Source organism: Orcinus orca, chromosome 7, assembly GCF_937001465.1.
Source record: "Orcinus orca chromosome 7, mOrcOrc1.1, whole genome shotgun sequence".
Taxonomy (NCBI): domain Eukaryota; kingdom Metazoa; phylum Chordata; class Mammalia; order Artiodactyla; family Delphinidae; genus Orcinus; species Orcinus orca.
Window position 1 is genome coordinate 39295719 of NC_064565.1, and position 21865 is coordinate 39317583.

Below are 21865 nucleotides of genomic sequence, written 5' to 3' on the forward strand. Positions count from 1 at the left end.
TGCTTTGTAGACCACACAGATGACCCTGGTTTGCCCATTGTTTTACAAGATACCTATTACTCTATGCTGTGTAGAAGGAAGAAATGCAAAGCCTTCTGGTCTTCAGATTTGTAAACTATTCTCCTGTCCCTCTGCAAGTTGAAAGTGAGGATATGTACATAGGTGACCAGTGTATAGAGCTTCTTCAGTAAATCTTCATGTTAATGTTTTCTGAATAAACAAGCCCAAATATGGTTGGGTGCATTCCTAATCTTTTAGTCCAGACAGCTTTGTTGAGCTTGTTAGCAGTATACCCATGAGGTGTTTCCATCTCCTTCATGGTGAGTTTTCAGATTTCTCGATATATGAGGTACATGTTCCATGGATGTGTTTGTGAATATTCGTAATGTATTCTCTGGTCACTCTCTTTTTGATGGCAGAATGGCCTTTTTTCTCTTTATTTCCTAGAGCCATATTGCCTGGGACCTGGTAGGAAAGGAAGAACATGAGGGATATTGCCAGGCTTGTTTTAAAAGGGTTTACTCATTTGGAATGGAAATTGAATTGTTCTCATCAGTAGCACACAGTATCCATCAGGGGTGCAATTCCCTTCCAAAGAACTAGAATTCAGAAATATGTACCCAAGTTGACCTCTTTACTGCAAGTATCCAAAAGAAGCATGATATATAGCCATACTGCTCCTCTAAATCAGAGGACAGAAAAGATGTAAACTGGGATATGGTCATGTAATTCAAAGGATATATTATAATGCTTTGTTAAGACAAACAGTATTCTAAGCCCTACCTGAGCCAGGTGCTTGACAGACGTGGAGCTGAGTGGTACTGGGAGGATTGCTTTCCACACTTCCATCTCCGGACACAGCCCATGCCTTACAACACCTTGGCAGATATCTGACAATTCCCAGGCTCGGCTGCAGGCAGCTGCATTGCTGGACCAGTTCTGGAGTTGAATAGTTTTGGAACTAACCAGATGTAGGAGAGACTTGGGATGCACTGTGGGAGAAATAAATAAGTAATGATTTTTAAACACACACACACACACACACAAACAATGTTCTAAGCCCAGTGACCACCAGGTATGTGTGTTTGGGAGGAAAATCTTGAGAGACGGAAAGTTCTTTTCCTATACAGGAGTGTTTACAAGTATAAGTCAATACTGTCATACTCCAAATGAGGAACTACAGACAGGGATTCATCTCTTCATCTACCATACCTAGCTTTCTACCTGATGTATTAAGTAAGCACTTAATAAATTGAATTAGTACTAAACCAGGATTTTGTATGTTTTACAAACATCTTTTGATTTACTCTGTAAATTGTTTCTGTGATACATGTAGGAGGTAGGTATTATTTCTAGACACTACTAAGTATATCCATATTTTTGGTAGCATAAGCAAGAAATGGTAGTAGGAAATTATAAAATCCTTCTTGTGCTTTCTAGAGATGGATGGTGGTGGTGATTGCACAGCATTGTGAGTGTACCTAATATCACTAAACTGTACACTTAAAAGTGGTTAAGATAATAAATTTTGTTACTTGTATTTTACCACATTAAAAAAATAAAACACTTTCTCTTGACACCCCCATCCAAAAAAAAGCCCTTTGAATGCAAATTGAATGTGAGTAGTAACATAGATGCTTATATAATTATGTAGTTGATTGCCTGTGAAATTTTTTTTTTTTTTTTTTTTTTTTTTTTTGTGGTACGCGGGCCTCTCACTGCTGTGGCCTCTCCCGTTGCGGAGTGCAGGCTCCGGACGCACAGCCTCAGGGGCCATGGCTCACGGGCCCAGCCACTCCGTGACATATGGGATCCTCCCGGACCGGGGCACGAACCCTTGTCCCCTGCATCGGCAGGCGGACTCTCAACCACTGTGCCACCAGGGAAGCCCCTGTGAAATATTTTTATATACATTTCTCTCATTTATCAATTGGTAGATTTATAAACAATATCTCATTCATTACAAAAAGAGCTGTGACATGGGGAATCTGTATCATTTAGGATTTTATAAGAAAAATAATATCAGGACAGGTGATCTGGATAAAATTATTACTTTTGTCCTTAGTAATACACATTTGCTGTACAGACTACTCTGCACAAGTGTTTATGATACCAATTAGCTCAACAACAATCAATAAAAGGGAATGAGGTCAATACTACATGGAAGTTGTCCTGGTTCTTCTATGATTTTTCTTTGCCAGAGGGGGCTGGAATAGCAACAGAAGGATTAAAATCTTCAGTAGGGAGGAGCAAAGGCTTTTCCTTGACTGCTCAGCATGGAAAGAGTCCTTTCAACTCTATATTAAAAAAATTAGGGCTTCCCTGGTGGCGCAGTGGTTGAGAGTCCGCCTGCCGATGCAGGGGACACGGGTTCGTGCCCCGGTCCGGGAAAATCCCACGTGCCGCGGAGCCTGCGCGTCCGGAGCCTGTGCTCCGCAATGGGAAAGGCCACAACAGTGAGAGGCCCGCGTACCGCAAAAAAAAAAAAATTAAAAATGAGTGCCTGCACCTAAGATGCCTTTCCCAGAAAGGTGTACCCCCTAGCCTTGCACAGCTCTCATATAGAGGCAGGTTGCATTTCCTGCTGGAGCCCCAACGCGCCAAGTTCCCTTACAGTCTGTGTTCTCTCAGTATCCACAAGCCAGCAATTCCATTCTGTTATTTTTGTGCATTTTTAGTATCCCTTGAGGTAGTAGACGTGGCCATCTACTGTAACGTTTATGGTTTGCTTGGACTCTGATAACACAAAGTTACATAGATTTTACATAAGCCTGTTATTTTTGGTGTACAATTTTGCATATAGAGGATTTTTTTTTTGAGGAACTCATATATCATGTTATAGCAGGAATGTGTATACTTTTTATAGTACTAATGTAAATCAAATTATAGTGGTCCATTCTAAATATTAGTGAGTACCTCATGCTGATTTTTGTCAGTTCATAAAAAAAAGCAGTTGACTTCAGGGGCCCAGAAGTAAATTTCTGGGCACATTCAGAATTCAACCTCTCAGAGCTAGGCAATCCTTAAAGAAGATTTCATTTTAAACAGCATATTTCTTGCTGTTAGCTCACATCCCTAAGAATATTCCAAGCAGTATCTCTTGATAACGTGACATATTGGTTGTTCTCTTTGTTAATGGATGATAAAGCCTGAGAGATAGCCAAGAGAAGAAACTGTACCCCAAAAAAGTGAAATTTTGAAAATTATACTTTCCTATCAATTTTTGCTTATCTTTCATCTTCCTCCTCCACCTTCCTCTATTTCCCTTTCCTCCCACCCTCTGCCTCTGGTAACCACAAGTCTGATCTCTTTCTATGAGTTTGGGTGGTTTTTTAGGTTCCACATAGAAGTGAGATCATACATTATTTGTCTCTCTCTGACTTATTTCATTTAGCATAACGCCCTCAGGTCCATCTATAATGTTGCAAATGTTAATTTTATTTATTTATTTTTAAAGAAAACTAGTCTGTCAGGCCAGCACCTCTTTTTTTTTGTTTGTTTAAATCTCTTTTATCTCCAGTGATTTGAAATGCCATTCCCATCATATATTTTATACTTGAGTTTATTTCTAGACTGTTAATTTAGTTCCATAGCTTCTCTTTATGCTCCCAACTACCATGTGAATAAATATCTTTTTTTATAATTGCTACTTTATATTTTAATATATATATTTGTGACCCTTTATTTTTAAAATAAAAAATTCTAGTTGCTGTTTTTACTGTTCTGTGAAACTTTAAATCATATGTGAATTAAAATTTATTTTTTCTTCAACGGAATCTCTAAAACCAATTTTTTGATGTCTGCTCGTGAACTCCTCTTTGGTCGATGCTTTATACTTTGGGAGTATCCTGTGGTTGAATATAGACTCTATATAACTCCATGATTTCTCCTGAGTTTGAAGAATTTTTTTTTCTTTTCTAGCCTTTAATCTAGACAACGAACAACCAGATTATGATATGGATTCAGAAGATGAGACCTTATTAAATAGACTTAACAGAAAGATGGAAATTAAGCCTTTGCAATTTGAAATTATGATTGACAGACTTGAAAAAGCCAGTTCTAATCAGGTACTGTACGTTGTAAAAATGTCTCTTGTATTAACAAGTTAATCTAATTAGCAGCTTTATTTTGCATTTTCTTTAGACCTGAGTATATTACATGTTACTGTCTCTTGAATTTCTTTTCCTGAGATCCTAGAATTTCTATTTACAATATTCCTTGACAGTTCAATATTCCTTAAGGAATACTTAAGCGTACTTTCTTTGAATAGGAGCATGAAGAGTACAATTCCGACTTTTTTCTTATTTGGATATAAAACTAATACTAGTTACATTCTTATAATATCTTCTTGATCCTTTTCATGGAGCTGTCTTTCTGGTGCTTCAGTAACTTAACTGCTTGGCTGGTGTCTTAGGTAGACACCTCATACCAATTCAATTACTCAGATTTATATTAAGGTACTCTTATCATTTAAAATGTATTTTAGTTTTACTTATTTATATATTATTTAAAATTTTAAGTGAAGGAAAAATTATTCACAAAGTAATAAAGAATTTTCTTTAATGGGACATTCTATGTATGGTATAGAGAATATAAAATGGTAGGTTCCTTCTGGAAAACAGTTAGGCAGCATATGTCAGGAACCTTAAAATGTTTATACCTTTTGATTTCGTGGTCCTACCTCTAGGCATCATTCCCAAGAAAAATAATTAGTGAAGGTGTCAAAGATTTCTGAACAGGGTTGTTAAGAATAACTTATAAGTTGTCTGTAGGATGGAATATCATACAACCATTAAAAATTGTTATTTTGAAGAGTATCTAGTGGCACAGGAAGTTGATCATTATATAATGTGAGATTTCAAAAACAGGACACAGAATTATTGAAGGTTTGTTTAAAGCATTTCTACATGTGCATAGAAGAACAAGAATGTACAACAAAATGCCAACAATGGTTATATTTAGGTGCTGGAATTATGGGTGATTTTTATGTTCTTCATTCTATTTTTCTGTATTTTTCCAAAATTTACTATAATGGGCATGTGATGATATTACAATTACATTTTAAAACTATTTTAAAAAATAATTGTTGGTATACCTCTGTGGTATATTAATATGCTAATTTTTATTAATGTAGTAAGAAGTTACCACTATAAATAAATAAGCTTTTTACACTAGACTGTTAAAAGTTTTCACTTGTTTACCTATACAAATTCATTATTTTCCCCCCAACTTCCAAGTAAGTCCTTTAAATCCCTGAGGCATTACCAACTCTTCAGAACATTTCCCAAACTTTTCCATTGTAAAGTGACTTTCTTGCATTTTTAGCCTTTCTACCAGTCTCCCCTGACCCCATTTTTTTAAATTAAAATAAGTTTTCTATTGAAGTATGGTTGATTTACAATGTTGTGTTAATTTCTGCTGTACAGCAAAGTGATTCAGTTATACACTGAGCTGAGCTACTTGTGCCATACAACAGGTTCCCACCAGCTATCTGTTTTACACATGGTAGTGTATTTATGTCAAACCTAATCTCCCAATTCATCCCACCCTCCCCTTCCTCCACTGTGCCCACTCGTCCGTTCTCTGTGTTTGCGTTTCTATTCCTGCCCTGCAAATAGGTTCATCTGTACCATTTTTCTAGATTCCACATATATGCGTTAATAGACGATACTTGTTTTTCTCTTTCTGACTTACTTAACTTTGTATGACAGATTCTAGGTTTATCCACATCTCTACAAATGACCCAATTTCATTTCTTTTTATGGCTGAGTAATATTCCATTATATATATGTATCACATCTTCTTTATCCATTCATCTGTTAATGGACCTTTAGGTTGTTTCCATGTCCTGGCTATTGTAAATAGTGCTGCAATGAACATTGGGGTACATGAGTCTCTTTGAATTATGGTTTTCTCATGGTATACCCAGGAGTGGGATTCCTGGGTCCATATGGTAGTTCTACTTTTAGTTTTTTAAGGAACCTCCATAGTGTTTTCCACAGTGGCTGTATCAATTTACATTTCCACCAGCAGTGCAAGAGGGTTTCCTTTTCTCTGCACCCACTCCAGCATTTATTGTTTGTAAATTTTTTGATTATGGCCATTCTGACCCATGTGAGGTGATAACCTCATTGTAGTTTTGATTTGCATTTCTCTAATAATTAGTGATGTTAAGCATCTTTTCATGTGCCTCTTAGCCATGTGTATGTCTTCTTCTTTTCTATGTATAGTGTCATGTCATCTGCAAATGTCTATTTAGGTCTTCCGCCCATTTTTTGATTTGGTGGTTTGTTTTTTGATATTGAACTGCATGAGCTGTTTGTATATTTTGGAGATTAATCCGTTGTCTGTTGCTTCATTTGCAAATACTTTCTCCCATTCCATGATTGTCTTTTCATCTTATTTATGGTTTCCTTTGCTGTGCAAAAGCTTTTAAGTTTAATTAGGTCCCATTTGCTTATTTTTGTTTTTATTTTCATTACTCTAGGAGGTGGTCATAAAAGATCTTGCTGTGATTTATGTGAAAGAGTGTTTTTCCTGTGTTTTCCTCTAAGAGTTTTATAGTGTCTGGTCTTACATTTAGGTCTTTAATCCACTTGGAGTTTATTTTTGTGTATGGTGTTAGGTAGTGTTCTAATTTCATTCTTTTTCATGTAGTTGTCCTGTTTTCCCAGCACCATTTATTGAAGAGGCTGTCTTTTCTCCATTGTATATTCTTGCCTCCTTTGTCATAGATTAGGTGACCATAGGTGTGTGGGTTTATCTCTCGGCTTTCTATCCTGTTCCATTGATCTATATTTCTGTTTTTGTGCCAGTACCACACTGTCTTGATTACTGTAGCTTTGTAGTATAGTCTGAACTCAGGGAGCCTGATTCCTCCAGCTCCATTTTTCTTTCGCAAGATTGCTTTAGCTATTCGGGGTCTTTTGTGTTTCCATACAAATTATAAAATTTTGTGTTCTAGTTCTGTGAAAAATATCATTGGTAATTTGATAGGAATTGCATTGAACCTGTAGATTGCTTTGGGTAGGATAGTCATTTTTACAATACTGATTCATCCAATCCAGGATCATGTTATATTTCTCCACCTGTTTGCATTGTCTTTGATTTCTTTCATCAGTGTCTTATAGTTTTCTGCATACAGGTCTTTTGCCTCCTTACATAGGTTTATTTCTAGGTATTTTATTCTTTTTGTTGCAGTGGTAAATGGGATTGTTTCCTTAATTTCTCTTTCTGGTCTTTCATTGTTAGTGTATAGGAATGCCAGAGATTTCTGTGCCTTAATTTTGTATCCTGCCTGCAACCTTCCCAAATTCACTGATTAGTTCTAGTAGTTTTCTGGTGGCATCTTTAGGATTTTCTATGTATAGTATCATGTCATCAGCAAACAGTGACAGTTTTACTTCATATTTTATAATTTGTATTTCTTTTTCTTCTCTGATTGCCGTGGCTAGGGCTTCCTAAACTATTGAATAATAGTAGTGAGAGTGGACACCTTGTCTTGTTCCTGAGCTTAGAGAAAATGCTTTCAGTTTTTCAACATTGAGAATGATGTTTGCTGTTGGTTTGTTGTATATGGCCTTTATTATGTTGAGGTAGGTTCCCTCTATGCCCACTTTCTGGAGAGTTTTTATCATAAGTGGGTGTTGAATTTTGTCAAAAGCTTCTTCTGCATCTATTGAGATGATCATATGGTTTTTATTCTTTAATTTGTTAATATGGTGTATTGCATTGTTTGATTTGCATATATTGAAGAATCCTTGCATCTCTGGGATAAATCCCACTTTATCACGGTGTATGCTCTTTTTAATGTGCTGTTGGATTCTGTTTGCTAGTACTTTGTTGAGGGTTTTTGCGTCTGTGTTCATCAGTGATAGATATATTGGTCTGTAATTTTCTTTTTTTGTGATGTCTTTGTCTGGTTTTGGTATCAGGGTGATGGTGGCCTTGTAGAATGGGTTTGGGAGTATTTCTCCCTCTGCAGTTTTTTGGAAGAGTTTGAGAAGAATAGGTGTTAACTCTTCTCTAACTGTTTGATAGAATTCACCTGTGAAGCCATCTTGTCCTGGATTTTTTGTTTGCTGGAAGATTTTTAATTACAGTTTCAATTTCCTTACTTAAGATTGGTCTGTTCATATTTTCTGTTTCTTCCTGGTTCAGTCTTGGAAGGTTATACCTTTCTAAGAATTTGTCCATTTCTTCCAGGTTGTCCATTTTATTGGCATAGAGTTGCTTGTAGTAGTCTCTTAGCATGCTTTGTATTTCTGTGGTGTCTGTTGTAATTTCTCCTTTTTCATTTCTAATTTTATTGATTTGAGTTCCTCTCCCTTTTTTTCTTGATGAGTCTGGCTAAAGGTTTATCAATTTTGTTTATCTTCTCAAAATCAAATTTTAGTTTTATTGATCTTTACTATTGTTTTCTTCATTTCTATTTCATTTATTTCTGCTCTGATCTTTATGATTTCTTTCTTTCTACTAACTTTGGTTTTCTTTGTTCTTCTTTTTCTAGTTGCTTTAGGTGTAAGGTTAGATTGTTTATTTGATACTTTCTTGTTTCTTGAGGTGAGATTGAATTGCTATAAACTTCCCTCTTAGAACTGCTTTTGTTGCATCCCATAGGTTTTGGGCCATCGTGTTTTCATTGTCATTCGTTTCTAGAAATATTTTCATTTCTTTGATTTCTTCAATGATCTCTTGGTTATTTAGCGGTGCACTGTTTAGCATCCATGTGTTTATGTTTTTTTACAGTTTTTTTTCCTGTAATTGATTTCTAATCTCATAACGTTGTGATTAGAAAAGATGCTTGATACGATTTCAATTTTCTTAAATTTACTGAGGCTTGATTTGTGACCCAGGATGTTATCTATCCTGGAGAATGTTCCATGCACACTTGAGAAGAAAGTGTAATCTGCTGTTTTTGGATGGAATGTCCTATAAATATCATTTAAGTCTATCTAGTCTATTATGTCATTTAAAGCTTGTGTTTCCTTATTAATTTTCTGTTTGGATGATCTGTCCATAGGTGTAAGTGAGGTGTTAAAGTCCCCCACTATTATTGTATTACTGTCGATTTCCTCTTTTATAGCTGTTAGCAGTTGCCTTATGTATTGAGGTACTCCTATGTTGGGTGCATAAATATTTATGATTGTTATATCTTCTTCTTGGATTGATCTGTTGATCATTATGTAGTGTCCTTCCTTGTCTGTTGTAACATTCTTTATTTTAAAGTCTATTTTATCTGATATGAGTATAGCTACTCCAGCTTTCTTGTGATTTCCATTTGCATGGAATATCTTTTTCCATCCCCTCACTTTCAGTCTGTATGTGTCCCTACGTCTGAAGTGGGTCTCTTCTAGACAGCATGTATGCAGGTCTTGTTTCTGTATCCATTCACCCAGTCTGTGTCTTTTGGTTGCAGCATTTAATCCATTTACATTCACGGTGATTATCAATATGTATGTTCCTATTACCATTTTCTTAATTGATTTGGGTTTGCTTTTGTGGGTCTTTTTCTTCTCTTGTGTTTCCCACCTAGAGAAATTCCTTTAGCATTTGCTGTAAAGCTGGTTTGGGGTGCTGAATTCTCTTAGCTTTTGCTTGTCTGTAAAGCTTTTAATTTCTCCATCGAATCTGAATGAGATCCTTGCTGGGTAGAGTAACCTTGGTTGTAGGTTTTTCCCTTTCATCACTTTAAATATATCCTGCCACTCCTTTGTGGCCTGCAGAGTTTCTGCTGAAAAATCAGTTGATAACCTTAGAGGGATTCCTTTGTATGTTATTTGTTGTTTTCCCTTGCCACTTTTAATATTTTTTCTTTGAATTTAATTTTTGTTAGTTTGATTAATATGTGTCTCACTGTGTTCTGCTAGGGTTTATCCTGTATGGGACACTGTGCTTCCTGGACATGGGTGGCTCTTTCTTTTCCCATGTTAGGGCAGTTTTTTACTATAATCTCTTCAGATATTTTCTCAGACCCTTTCTCTTTCTCTTCTTCTGAGACCCCTATAATTCGAACGTTGGTGCATTTAATGTTGTCCCAGAGGTCTCTGAAGCTGTCCTCAATTCTCTTTTCATTCTTTTTTCTTTATTCTGCTCTTCCTCAGTTATTTCTACCATACTTCCAGCTCACTTATTTGCTCTTCTGTCTCAGTTATTCTAATATTGATTCCTTCTAGTGTATTTTTCATTTCAGTTATTGTGTTCATCCCCTTTTGTTTGTTGTTTATAGTTCTTCTAGGTCTTTGTTAAAGATTTCTTGTATTTTCTCAATCCATGCCTCCATTCTATTTCCGAGATTTTGGATCATCTTTGCTATCATTACTCTGAATTCTTTTTCAGGTAGGTTTCCTATTTCCTCTTCATTTATTTGGTCTTGTAGGTTTTTACCTTGCTCCTTTGTCCGTAACATATTTTTCTTGTCATCTCATTTTTTTGGATGGGACCCGTCCCCCACTTAGATGGAAAGTAATATCTAGTGTACTGTCCAAAAAAGTACATTAAAACTGAAGTTTGTAAAATTCAACTTAATTTGTTTTTTGAGGGATTGTCTTTTTTTATTGGAAATTTGTTTAATTATCAAATTGATACTCATTATAATTAGTGCTCACAGTTTTCCTAGGATTTTGATCACTGGCATCAGATATAATTTCAGTTTTTCTTCTTTATGTGTAAATTTTCCTAGCAAACCTAGGCTTGATCAGACTTTTGGCATTTCTTCTGTTTTCCATGATTGCTTCAAAATTCTCATGGTGGTTGAAATTATATCATCAGAAGCCTTCTTCTGTGTGTTCTGTAATTTGCTTTTTTTCATTTAGTTAGTAATATTTATTTAGTGCTCAGGTGAGCAAGACAAGTGACAGAAGTTCTGCCCTTGTGGAGCTTATCATCTAAGTGGGTACAAGATAAACAAAAAGCATGTAAACAGTAAATTATGCACTATAATCAGCACCATCCTATTTTAGTTCTCTTTGCTCAGTGGCAAGCTTCCAGACTCTAAAACAACTGGCTAGGTTCTCAGCGCTTGATAGCATCTGCTTTCTGCAGAGGAGATTAAGGTGAAGGCTTTGTTACAGGAACAAGAAAATTGTCTTATTAATAGAACCAAGGATTAAAGATAGCAAAAGCCTCCCCTCATTCCAAGTGTCTGATCTGGGGGGTTCATGGAGTTCTTTATTTTCTCTTTTTGGGGGCTAGGATAGTACCAGATCCCAGGGCAAGGAATCAAGTTTGTGGTTAAACCAATATTTATTAAGTTGGTAGAGAAAGACATAAAAGATGGACTGGGGCAGAAGCTACTGCTGGCATTATTCTGTGGAGACTATTGCAATGAAGTCATTATTGAAAACTCTTGTTGCCAAAGTCTGTGATTATTTTCAGTTCCCATCCTTTGTCTTATTTGAGTTCTCCTTATTTCTTCAAATTGTCCTCACCTTTGTTCTTTTGAATACAATTCATGTCCTTTTGGTTTTCTTATGATTTTTTTATGACCATTCCTTCTAATTTTCTTTTACTGACTCCGTTTCATTCAACTCCTGCAAACATCAGGGTTTCTTGAAATTCTGTTCTTGGTATTCTTGTCCTGATTATTTTGGGGGGTAATATCACCTCATCGAGCATTTTTGTGGTTATAGTAATACCTATGCCTTTAGCCTTGACCACTTTCTCAAGCCCCAGGATTTTCTTTTTTCTCTTTTTGTGCTGACTGTTGGCATCTCCATCTAGATGGTCCACAGACCTCTCAAGTTTAACCTTTTCAAAACTTAACTTACTCTCTTAACTCCAGATGATCCTATACTGTATTCATTCTCTCTCCAGTGACTCCCAAAACTCAGGATCTTGTGGGTTTTTAAAATCCTTTTCCTTTAGTCCCTAAATTTTCAATAAACTACTACCCTACGTCTCTCCTTTTTTATTAAGTCACAGTTAAATTTTCAAAAGGTAAGCCATATTGTTTACCTTTTAGTCCATTTTAGTTTACTGATATTGCACTGTTTAAGGTCACTGATGGCCTCCTAATTATCATCCAGGAGTCTCTTTTTAGTCTGCATCCTACTTAATATCCCTGTAGTAATGGATTTGTTGACCTCCATCTTTCCTGATTCTTCTTGTTTCTTCATCTCCTCTTCCTTTGCTCCTCTACCTCTTGTTCTTTTCCTTTGGTATCTATCCTCAGAATTTATTCTTGTACCGTAAGCTGCCAACACAGGCACTCTCAGATGGAGTTTTTTGTGACTGTGTCCTCTATCTTACTGCACTAATACTCAGTTGCAAAGTTCTTACGTTCTCTTATTGTTCAATTTGTATTTGTTTAACCTTAATTCCCATACTGTAAATTTCTTTAAGTATTGGATTTTCTTAAAGTTTTTTTTGTTATCTTCCCCACAACCTGTAGCACAAATGATGGCTGATAGTAGTTATTAACTACTTACTGCTTAGTTGGCTATTTTATATGTAAAAGCATTAATTTTTACATGTAATTTATTCATTTGTGTATTAAATTTGTGCATTTATTGAAATTGCTAGACCATGAGTTTTGTATATAAGCAAACTAAATGATGGAGCTTGTTGCAGTCTAGAAAAAGAAGAATTTTTATCTCCCATCCCTAAGCCCCCAAAATAAGTAAATCAAGTAAGTCAGAGCTGTCTTGGAAATAATAAATTTATCACAGACCCCTTTGCCACTGGAATACTGGTTTCTACTGCTTTCTAGTAGATGAAATGCTAAATGGCAGAACTTTTTCCTTAGGTATAAAAGTAGTAGGATTCTGATTTTTGTGGATTTTTAATCATGTCACATAATTTGTGACTACTTTATCTGTAAATAGTTCTTGTCCACTCAAATTGATGCTGTCACCATGATAGCAGAGAGGCACTGATACTAGTTGCCCTAGAATAGCTAAAGATAAGTTTTACAGAATGACTAAAACCAAAATTATCCAATAAAATAAAAATTGGCCATGTGACAATATAAAAACAGCAGTTGTTGACTTACAGCTAACATAGGAAAGTAATGTCAGCATGTTTAAACTGTGTATTGAATTCTTATTACCTCAGATATAAAGAGGGTACTTAAGCATGAGGCAGAAGGACATTTCTGAAAGCAGGGGCAAGAAGCACCAGAGAAGAAAATCTGAGGCAGTGTTTTAATCTCCTGACACCTCCTGCAGGAAGATAGGAAGCAGTGTTATTTTGATAATGTTGTTATATAAGAAACTCACCACTGCTCTGCTGGTTGAAGGAAAGAGATTATCTTCCTCCCCACTCAAAGGTTAGATTAAGTTCTTGATTTAATTAGTGAAGGTTATAAAATTTTATCAGAAGCAGAATGACCAAACAGCTGAAGCACGTATAGCATATCACAGCATTGTTTCCCTTTGGTCCCCAGAGCACATGAGAGCTACCAGTTATGCTATGCTCTAAGCATTTGGTGGAATTCTGTTAGATCCAGAAAGCTCTATTTTTATTCTGCCACCGTCCTTGTAGACTTTGGAGGCACACATCACCATTCCAGAGAACTTCAGCTAACAGTGGGAGAGTGTCCACTTAAAGTTGATGTTTGGAAATATTGGTTCTTTTGGTTTGATCTCATGTTTCAGGCTCCGGCTTTCCACTTTAAAGGTCAAGTTACTCGGTGTCTCAGATGCAGTTAAGCTGACTCCACTGAGACTTTGAATAAACCAAAGAATGGCCACTTATAATTTTATTGTCATGTGGACCAGAATACTTGAGTTGATACCGTCTGTATTCTCTTCCTGTGGTCAAACCATCTTGGCAGCCAAATTATAATAAGAAACCAACTAATTAGCTTTAGTAAGCACCATCATAGGACTGGAAGTCCAGGTGATTATTACATTTATTCCATGAAGTTATACCAAGATGAGAAGTCAGATCATAGCAAAAATTTATTTGCTAAGTCATGCTTTCTTCAAATGAATTCCTACAACCTGCAAATTGATTAGTATGTTGATCTTAAAATTTCAGTGATAAAAATTTTCCCCTCATTTCCAAGTTTTTAGGAGATATCTCAACTTGTTTTGAAAATGAATCTTCATCTCTAGAATGATAAAAGTAAAAAGATTGGGATAACATCACTTCAGTAAGGGTTCACAGCTCTAAAACTCCATAATCTTTTTCTAAGCTTCACTATAAATGGATATGTATAACCCCTAATCCATCTTACTAAAGCTGATTAGCCTCTCTGATCTTCACAAGGAGCAAGGAAACAGATGTGACCAAGCAAATTTCTACAAACTTTACTTTGAGATAATGTCAGCATATATTGGCTGCACTGATAAAGGAGAAATAGATCCCTGAGATGCCACTGTCCCAGACATGACAATGTCATTAACAAAATGAGTGTTTAGAACAAGGATTCTCTAGTATTTAATCAGCTTTGTTAGAGGAATTGTTTATATATGTAATTGGTACAAGAAATTCAAGATTGCATAGTGTTGAGACTTCTGGAAACATGCTAAGTTTGTCCTTTTCAATTTCAAAGGAGGCATGTGTTTATTTAGTTGCAATACGTTGGAAAATATTCATAGTTTATTTTGGAGGGAGGTAAAAAGAAACCACCTGTAAATTCTAGTTTCTGTTGAAAAACAAAAACACTGAAAGAAGCTACTAGACTATTGAAAACTAGTAGATCCTCCAATGTGTGGAATCCCAGAATATCAGAATTTTGAAGGACCCTGGATGTCTTCCAGTTCAAGACTTTCCTGAGTCATAAATCTGTTGTCGTCTTATCATTAATCCAGGCTTCTTAAATATTTTAAGTGGTGGAACGCACTACCTCTTAGGGCAAAATTCTAATTTTGGTAAATCTTAATAAAGTCTTTGAATTGTGTTTTCTGCCATCATGGTATCTGATCATAATTGTTAGACTGATCACATTTTTTCCTGTAGGTATAGTTTAATTTTAATTTTTTTTAAGCATTGTAGTTGATGACATTTTTATTTTTTATTTAGCTTGTAACACTTCAAGAAGCAAAACTGCTGCTAAACGAAGATGATTACCTTATTAAAGCTGTATATGACTACTGGGTGAGAAAACGTAAAAACTGCAGGGGACCATCCCTCATTCCTCAGATAAAACAAGAGAAAAGAGATGGCTCTACCAACAATGACCCTTATGTTGCCTTTCGGAGGAGAACAGAGAAAATGCAAACTCGAAAGGTAATATGCTGTAGTAGATCTGTGTCTTACTAGAGCATGGACTTGAGGATATGGGGAGGGGGAAGGGTAAGCTGTGACAAAGTGAGAGAGTGGCCTGGACATATATACACTACCAAACGTAAAATAGATAGCTAGTGGGAAGTAACCGCATAGCACAGGGAGATCAGCTATGTGCTTTGTGTCCACCTAGAGGGGTGGGGATAGGGAGGGTGGGAGGGAGGGAGACGCAAGAAGGAAGAGATATGGGAACATATGTATATGTATAACTGATTCACTTTGTTATAAAGCAGAAACTAACACACCATTGTAAAGCAATTATGCTCCAATAAAGATGTTTAAAAAATAAAGAAAGAAAGGTAATATGCAAATTAGATTTAACTGAATGTACCTTGATAGTATTTAAGACCAATATTTTTATTTTGCTGATAGCTTGAGTAATTTTCAGTAATTCGAATATAAAGAGAAGCTAATGACATTGTTGAACTTTATATTAGAAAGGCTGCTATTCAGTAGCTTCTGTCCCCCAGTTGTTTGCAATGTTTATTTAATACCTATGGGCTTTATAAATCTATTGGTTATACCATTTTAGGCTTGCAGTTGAAGTGATGTGAGGAAATTCGTGTTAGGAAGAAAACTCTGAAGTTTTGAATTCTTCAGTAAACTGTACATTCTATACATATCCTCTGTTTGGGAAGCTTAAGAGTTCCTTTGAAACCATATTCTAAATCATGCATGTGAAAATGGACTTTACTCCCTCTAACTACTGTGGGGTCATGGGAAGTTGGGAAAGGTTCATTTTCAAGCCTGTTCTGCTGACAGTCACAAGTAACACAATGGAACCTTTTTCTCCTTTTCTGAGTTGTCGGTTGTGTCAGATTTCGAATTGACAAACTTGTCCTAATCTGGCTTTCAGAAGCAAGATGAGCCAGAATTTTAAGAGAAATGGGGTCTCAGGCTGTGAAATGATACAGTATAGAAGAAAGCATTATTTCAGATGGTAGTCACTGCCTTCCATTTCTCATAATTAACGGTAAACATCAGACATGGTAACACATTCTCTAACATTGCAGAATATTAGGAACATATAAATGTAAAAACCATGAGGAATTATAATTGGAGGCAAAGCATTTTCTGTGGATTCCTGTTTCTCCTGAATGAGAATGCTTTCTCATTCTCTTGAATGCTTGTCCTTGTCAGCTGTTAATATAACAGCTGTGAAGCATAACAGCTGCCAGGGATAGTACATTATAGGGGAAACTTCCCTACTGGTTAACAACCAGAGTTTTTATAACTCTTTCTTGGATTTCCCAATTGTGTATGACATTGCCTAACCCAGACTGAATTTTCAGTTTGGTGTGTTGGTTCTTAGCTAAGGAAATATTAGCTATTTCTTGAAGATTTAGTGCATTGTTTAGAAAAGACTATAATGAGATGAGTTTGTAAATACAGTAAAGCTTTATAAATATGGACATGAGGAAGGAGAGGTTTATCTGGATTATTGAAAAAATCTGAACTTCCAGTTACTTTTTAAAAGAAATGTAATTGATTCAGATATATTGCAAAAGATAGACTTAGAGCAATGTCTTTTGAAGGAAAAGTACTGTTGGGCTTCTTTTAGCGAATGGGTATGAAGTACTTAAAATTATCAGTATTTATTGACATACAAACAATATTACAAATGTTTAAATATGTTTTATTCTTAAATAGGTTAAATCACTATTTTCTAACCAGTGTGTTTTGAGAATTGCTGGAAATAGGTTCCTGTGTTTAGGCATTTCTCCATTGTGTAATAACTAGGCCAGCATTTTCCTGACACTCTGATTCCTACCCTTTCTCTTACCTGTTATTTTCATCTTCCTCTCCAAGGTGGTATATTTTCTTTTCCAATGGTATTTTTATTCCTCTCTGTTTTCAGTTATGGGACCAAAAACTATTCCCCTTCATGTACACTCTTGCTGCTTAGAAATGTGTATGAGTTTTAAAATGAGAAAGTTAGGAAAGCAATCGAGAGTGGACACCCTAGGTGTTCAGGAGGTGGTCAGGCATTGAGATATGCAACAATGAATACCAGCTAACAGAGGTCCTCTGCTTCCTTTTCTATTCCCACAAACGTAAAAACATTTATATAGCTGATGCAAAAGCTAGAGTAAAGGACTTCTGAAATATTTGCTTGGAAGTCTATAATTTAATTTTAATCATTAAACTAATGTTTAGTTTGGGAGTGGTTAAGTGCTTTAGGACATTCTCAAATGACATGGTGTTAAGGTACCAGCATCTCTGAGTGCACTGACTGGGAAGTCTTGAATCAGCATATACGTTTATATGTTTAACCCCATAGGTAAAACTGTTAGCGTTTGTGCCTTCTCTCCTCCCTCTGTGTGGCAAGATAGTTAGGAGAGGAAACTTCCAGGGTAGTGGTTCTCAGTCTGGCTGCACATAACAATCACTCGTGAATTAGCCTTCGTTTAAAAAGATCTATAGTTAACTCTAAATTACAGCAGTTTGAAAGCCACTTCCCTATAGATTTGGCAGTTGGTCAGAACTATAGTATGTAACTGGAACAAGAAGACAGGAATTTGCTCCACGCAGAGACAGTTGTGAAGAAGGGTAAAGGGAATTGAGTAGATTTGAATATAGGGAGTAGGGCCATCTTAAAAGCACAGAAAAGATGTCAGTATGAACTTACAGTTTTTAATATTGATACAGCTAGAAATAGATATAGATCTATGCATGGGTATGTACATAAATATATTACAGGCTTATTTCCTAGCTCTGTTTGCGAGAGGGTATAGAAGCAATTACACTCGCATGTAAATCTTGATTTTAAATACTATTTTCCATTAAAGGGAACCAGGACTCCTTAGAAAAATGATTTTAGGTCTGGTGCTAGGAAAGCATAAAGATAAGCTTGGAACATTCTGCTTTGCCAGAATATAAGAATGTGATTGAAGAATGTTGGAGCCATGTTAGAAGGCCTCAGGAGCCAGCTTAAAGGGTGACCCTGCTGATCAGATGTGGGCAAGTTTGTATGTCAAAATAAGGAGAGTAATGGATTATAACCCATAAAGTACCCATGAGTCTATACTGATGTAAATGGATGGATGGATAGATGGATAAGTAGATGATTGATTGATTGATTGATTGATAGATGAAAGAGAACACTTTTCCTTACCATAGATTTCCAACTTATAAATGTCAGTGGAATGATGGAGTTCAAAAATCACCATTTGGCAACCACCATAGTAGCAATTGTTTCTGGCAAAAGTTAGAATTAATGGAAGTTAAACTGATGGGGGAAATTTGATGAGAAACAAGATGCTTATGTAAGTCCCACAGCACACTTTTTAATTAAAAAAGGAAAAATACTAATTTGACTAGAGAAATCTGGCAAGCACCATCTTAATCAAGTGATCAATGGGGCAGTAATGGGACAAATAGGTATCATTTAACTCCTGATATGCTGAGTGAGAGACACAGTATCTCTTCTGTGATGGTCCTACCAAAAGTTTACAACATGAATTTAATTGTGGAAAAACATCAAAGAAACCCAAACTGAGGAGCATTCTACAAAAATAAGTGGCTTCTGCTCTTTGAAACTATCAAGGTTATGATCACCATAGAAAGACAGAGGAACTATTCCAAATTATAGGAGAGTAAAGAGACATGACAGCTAAACGCAATTTTAATCCTGAATCAGGTCCTAGACCAGGAAAAAGAATTTATTATTATTAATGAATTTTAATAATAAAGTTATTATTGTCCCATTAATGTCCTTTATAGCAACATTATATAAATATATAAAATATGTATATAACTATTTCTTGCTGTGAAGGACATTAATGGGACAATTGGTGAAATATGAATAAAGTCAGTAAGTTAAGTAATAGTTTTTATATCAATGTTAATTTTCTGATTTCGATAATGGTACTGTGATTGTATAAGAGATTATCATTGTTTTTAGAAAATATATTAAAGTGTTTAGGGGATAAAGGAGCATTATATCTTCAACTTTTCTCGAAAATATTTAAAACACCATTGCTAATAGTTTATGTATGTGTGTATGTGTTTATATATATACATGTATATTGTGTCTTAGTTCATTTGAGCTGTTGTAACAAGAATGCATTAGACTGGGTGGCTTAAACAGCAAACATTTATTTCTCAGTTCTGGAGGTTGGGAAGTCCAAGTTCCAGGTACCATCAGATTTGGTGACTATTGAGGGACCACTTTCTGTTTCATAGATGGTCCTCTTGCTGTGTCCTCACATGGCAGATGGGGCAAGAGATCTCTCTGGGGTCTCTTAGGGTACTAATCCATTCTACAGGACTCCCAAAGGCCTTACCTCCAAATAAAAATCACATTGGAGAGTTAGGATTTCAACCTATGAGTTATCAGGAGATGCAAACATTCGGTCCATAACGATGTGTATGTACATACATATATAGATACATACATAAAGAGAGATACATAAAGCAAGTGTAAAATATTAACCTTTGGAGAATCTGAATGAAGATATATGGGAATTCTTTATACTTTTTTTGTAACTTTTTTGTAATCTGAAATTATTTCACAATAAAAGGTTACAAAGTAGAGCAGAAAGGGCAGGACTGGGGTAAAGAAAAATTAGGAACACTAGTTATTTGGGCCTAAAGAGAGCGGGAAATGAATGAGTAAGAAAGGAGAGAAGCATACAGTCGAAGAGGAACCCTTAGTGAAAAGGAGGACAATTTTAAAAGGTTCTGGTGCACTTTTGGTTCAGCTGCTATTATTATTCATCTTTTGAATCTGTATATCTCTCATTCTTATTAGACTTTAAGCCTTTTGAGCATAGGGGACATGTGCAATACTTTGTACAGAGTGAGCACTTTTAATATTTGCTCTTGGTAATGTTAGTTTTTTTTTCATTCGGAAGGTATTATTGCTGCCTGGTTACAAAAAAATATTTGCTTAATACCATGCTTTAGATTTTTGCCTTTTCTCACATAGTACTGCTGAAGGGGGAAAAAAGATTGATTTCCTTTGGATAAGATAAAAGAATGATTTATTAACATAGTATTTTTTAATATTCAGTATGCACTACCTTAATGGGACTTAGTTTAGGTAATGTTTTATAGGTGATGATTAATTTTCAAATACAAGTAACTATACACAAAAGGAAAAAAGTAAAACTTTGAATCTTTCTCAAGTTTTATTTTCTCTTTTATAATCCTCCAGTATGAAACCTGGCTTTCTTTGGGTTCTTTCTAATGTCATATTGCTTTATTAAGTCAGGTATGGAAAGCTTGCTTAAATGCAGTCTGTCTAGACATATAGAATGAGGGGTGGTAGTGGTCTATTTTAAAACAAATAGTTCCATGCCTAATATAAAGTAAGTATTCTGTGGATATTTGATTGAACAAAATATTTTTATTAACAGTTACTTTTATATGCAAATGATGCTGCTAATTACAATTGAGCCTTCTCTAGTTATGATAGGACTTTCACCTGTGAGTTAGTTCAAGTTACTTCTTACAGTTCAAAGTAAGAACTTCTAATGAAATTCAGACTTTTCACTGGATGTCTTTTCTACTCTGTAATTAGGTGTTACTACACTGAAGCATGATCATTCGATTCCTTGAGATCCTTTATATCCCATAATCAGTTTTATATCTGAGTTTCTGAAGTGAAGCTTTGCTTATCATTATGATTGTTTACACTGTAGTGTATTGAACTGTCCAGCCCCCAAATAAGCTTCTCATTTTAGCTATTTTTAGGTAACCTTGATTTGACAACTCTTTCCCTCTGTCATTGCAAAATACCTTGTAACCAAATGAAAAGACTGCATTTTTCTGATATAGTAGGTTTTGTTTCAGACAGACTTTAAAAATTTTATTTACATTAGAATTATCCCTTCTATGTCATTCCATCTTTTCAACAGCTGGCAACATTTTTTTTTAATATTTATTGAGATATTTGCTTATACTTTTATTTTCAGAGTTAAATAGGTCCTCTTAATGTAGTTGCTTTTTAGATGATTTTTTAACATTTTGCTTTTATAGAATGAATTTGGGTCTGATAAGATTTTGTTGAATGAAGCTGGAAATGTGGACAATTGGATTTATTCTTCTAAACTTGTTATTTTCAATAGAATCGTAAGAATGATGAAGCCTCTTATGAAAAGATGTTGAAGCTGAGACGAGAGTTTAGTAGAGCTATAACAATTTTGGAAATGATTAAGAGAAGAGAGAAAACAAAACGAGAATTATTGCACTTAACCTTAGAAGTTGTGGAAAAAAGGTAACATTGCGACTATTACAAACCAGTAACAGCTTTAGTCAAATGATAGGCAAAATGTAACCAAATTTAAGCTTTATAACAACTGAAATTGATTATATAACAAAATCTACATTTTTTGAAAATTGTGATTACTACTTTTTTGTTTTAAAAATCAGATTAAGTTACCAGTTCGGGTTGCAAATTTGGGGGATATTTTTGTGTGTAGTGTAGATCCGTTATATGTAATTTTTTGTTGTTGTTGCAGAATCATTGAGTTGTATTTAGAAAAGAACTTGGAGATCATTTTATCCAGTTCTCTGAATTAAAGTTTCTATTAAACAAAATTTGAGAGAGATAAATGTTTATTTGATTTTATTTTCTGATTAGTTAGGAAATACTTGTTTCATTGCATTTTGAAAATGTATTCTCTGATGT

The 21865-nt window shown here is 35.2% G+C and overlaps 1 protein-coding gene across 2 annotated transcripts in view; it reads left to right on the forward strand.

Annotated features, from left to right (window-relative positions):
• Positions 1 to 21865, forward strand: part of EPC2 (enhancer of polycomb homolog 2) — a 107667-nt gene that overhangs the window by 63008 nt on the left and 22794 nt on the right. For both annotated transcript variants that reach the window (XM_049712488.1, XM_049712487.1), the window contains exons 3-5: positions 3922 to 4067; positions 14968 to 15174; positions 21303 to 21451. In XM_049712488.1, coding sequence (XP_049568445.1) covers positions 3922 to 4067; positions 14968 to 15174; positions 21303 to 21451 — 502 coding nt within the window. The remainder of the gene's footprint in view (positions 1 to 3921; positions 4068 to 14967; positions 15175 to 21302; positions 21452 to 21865) is intronic.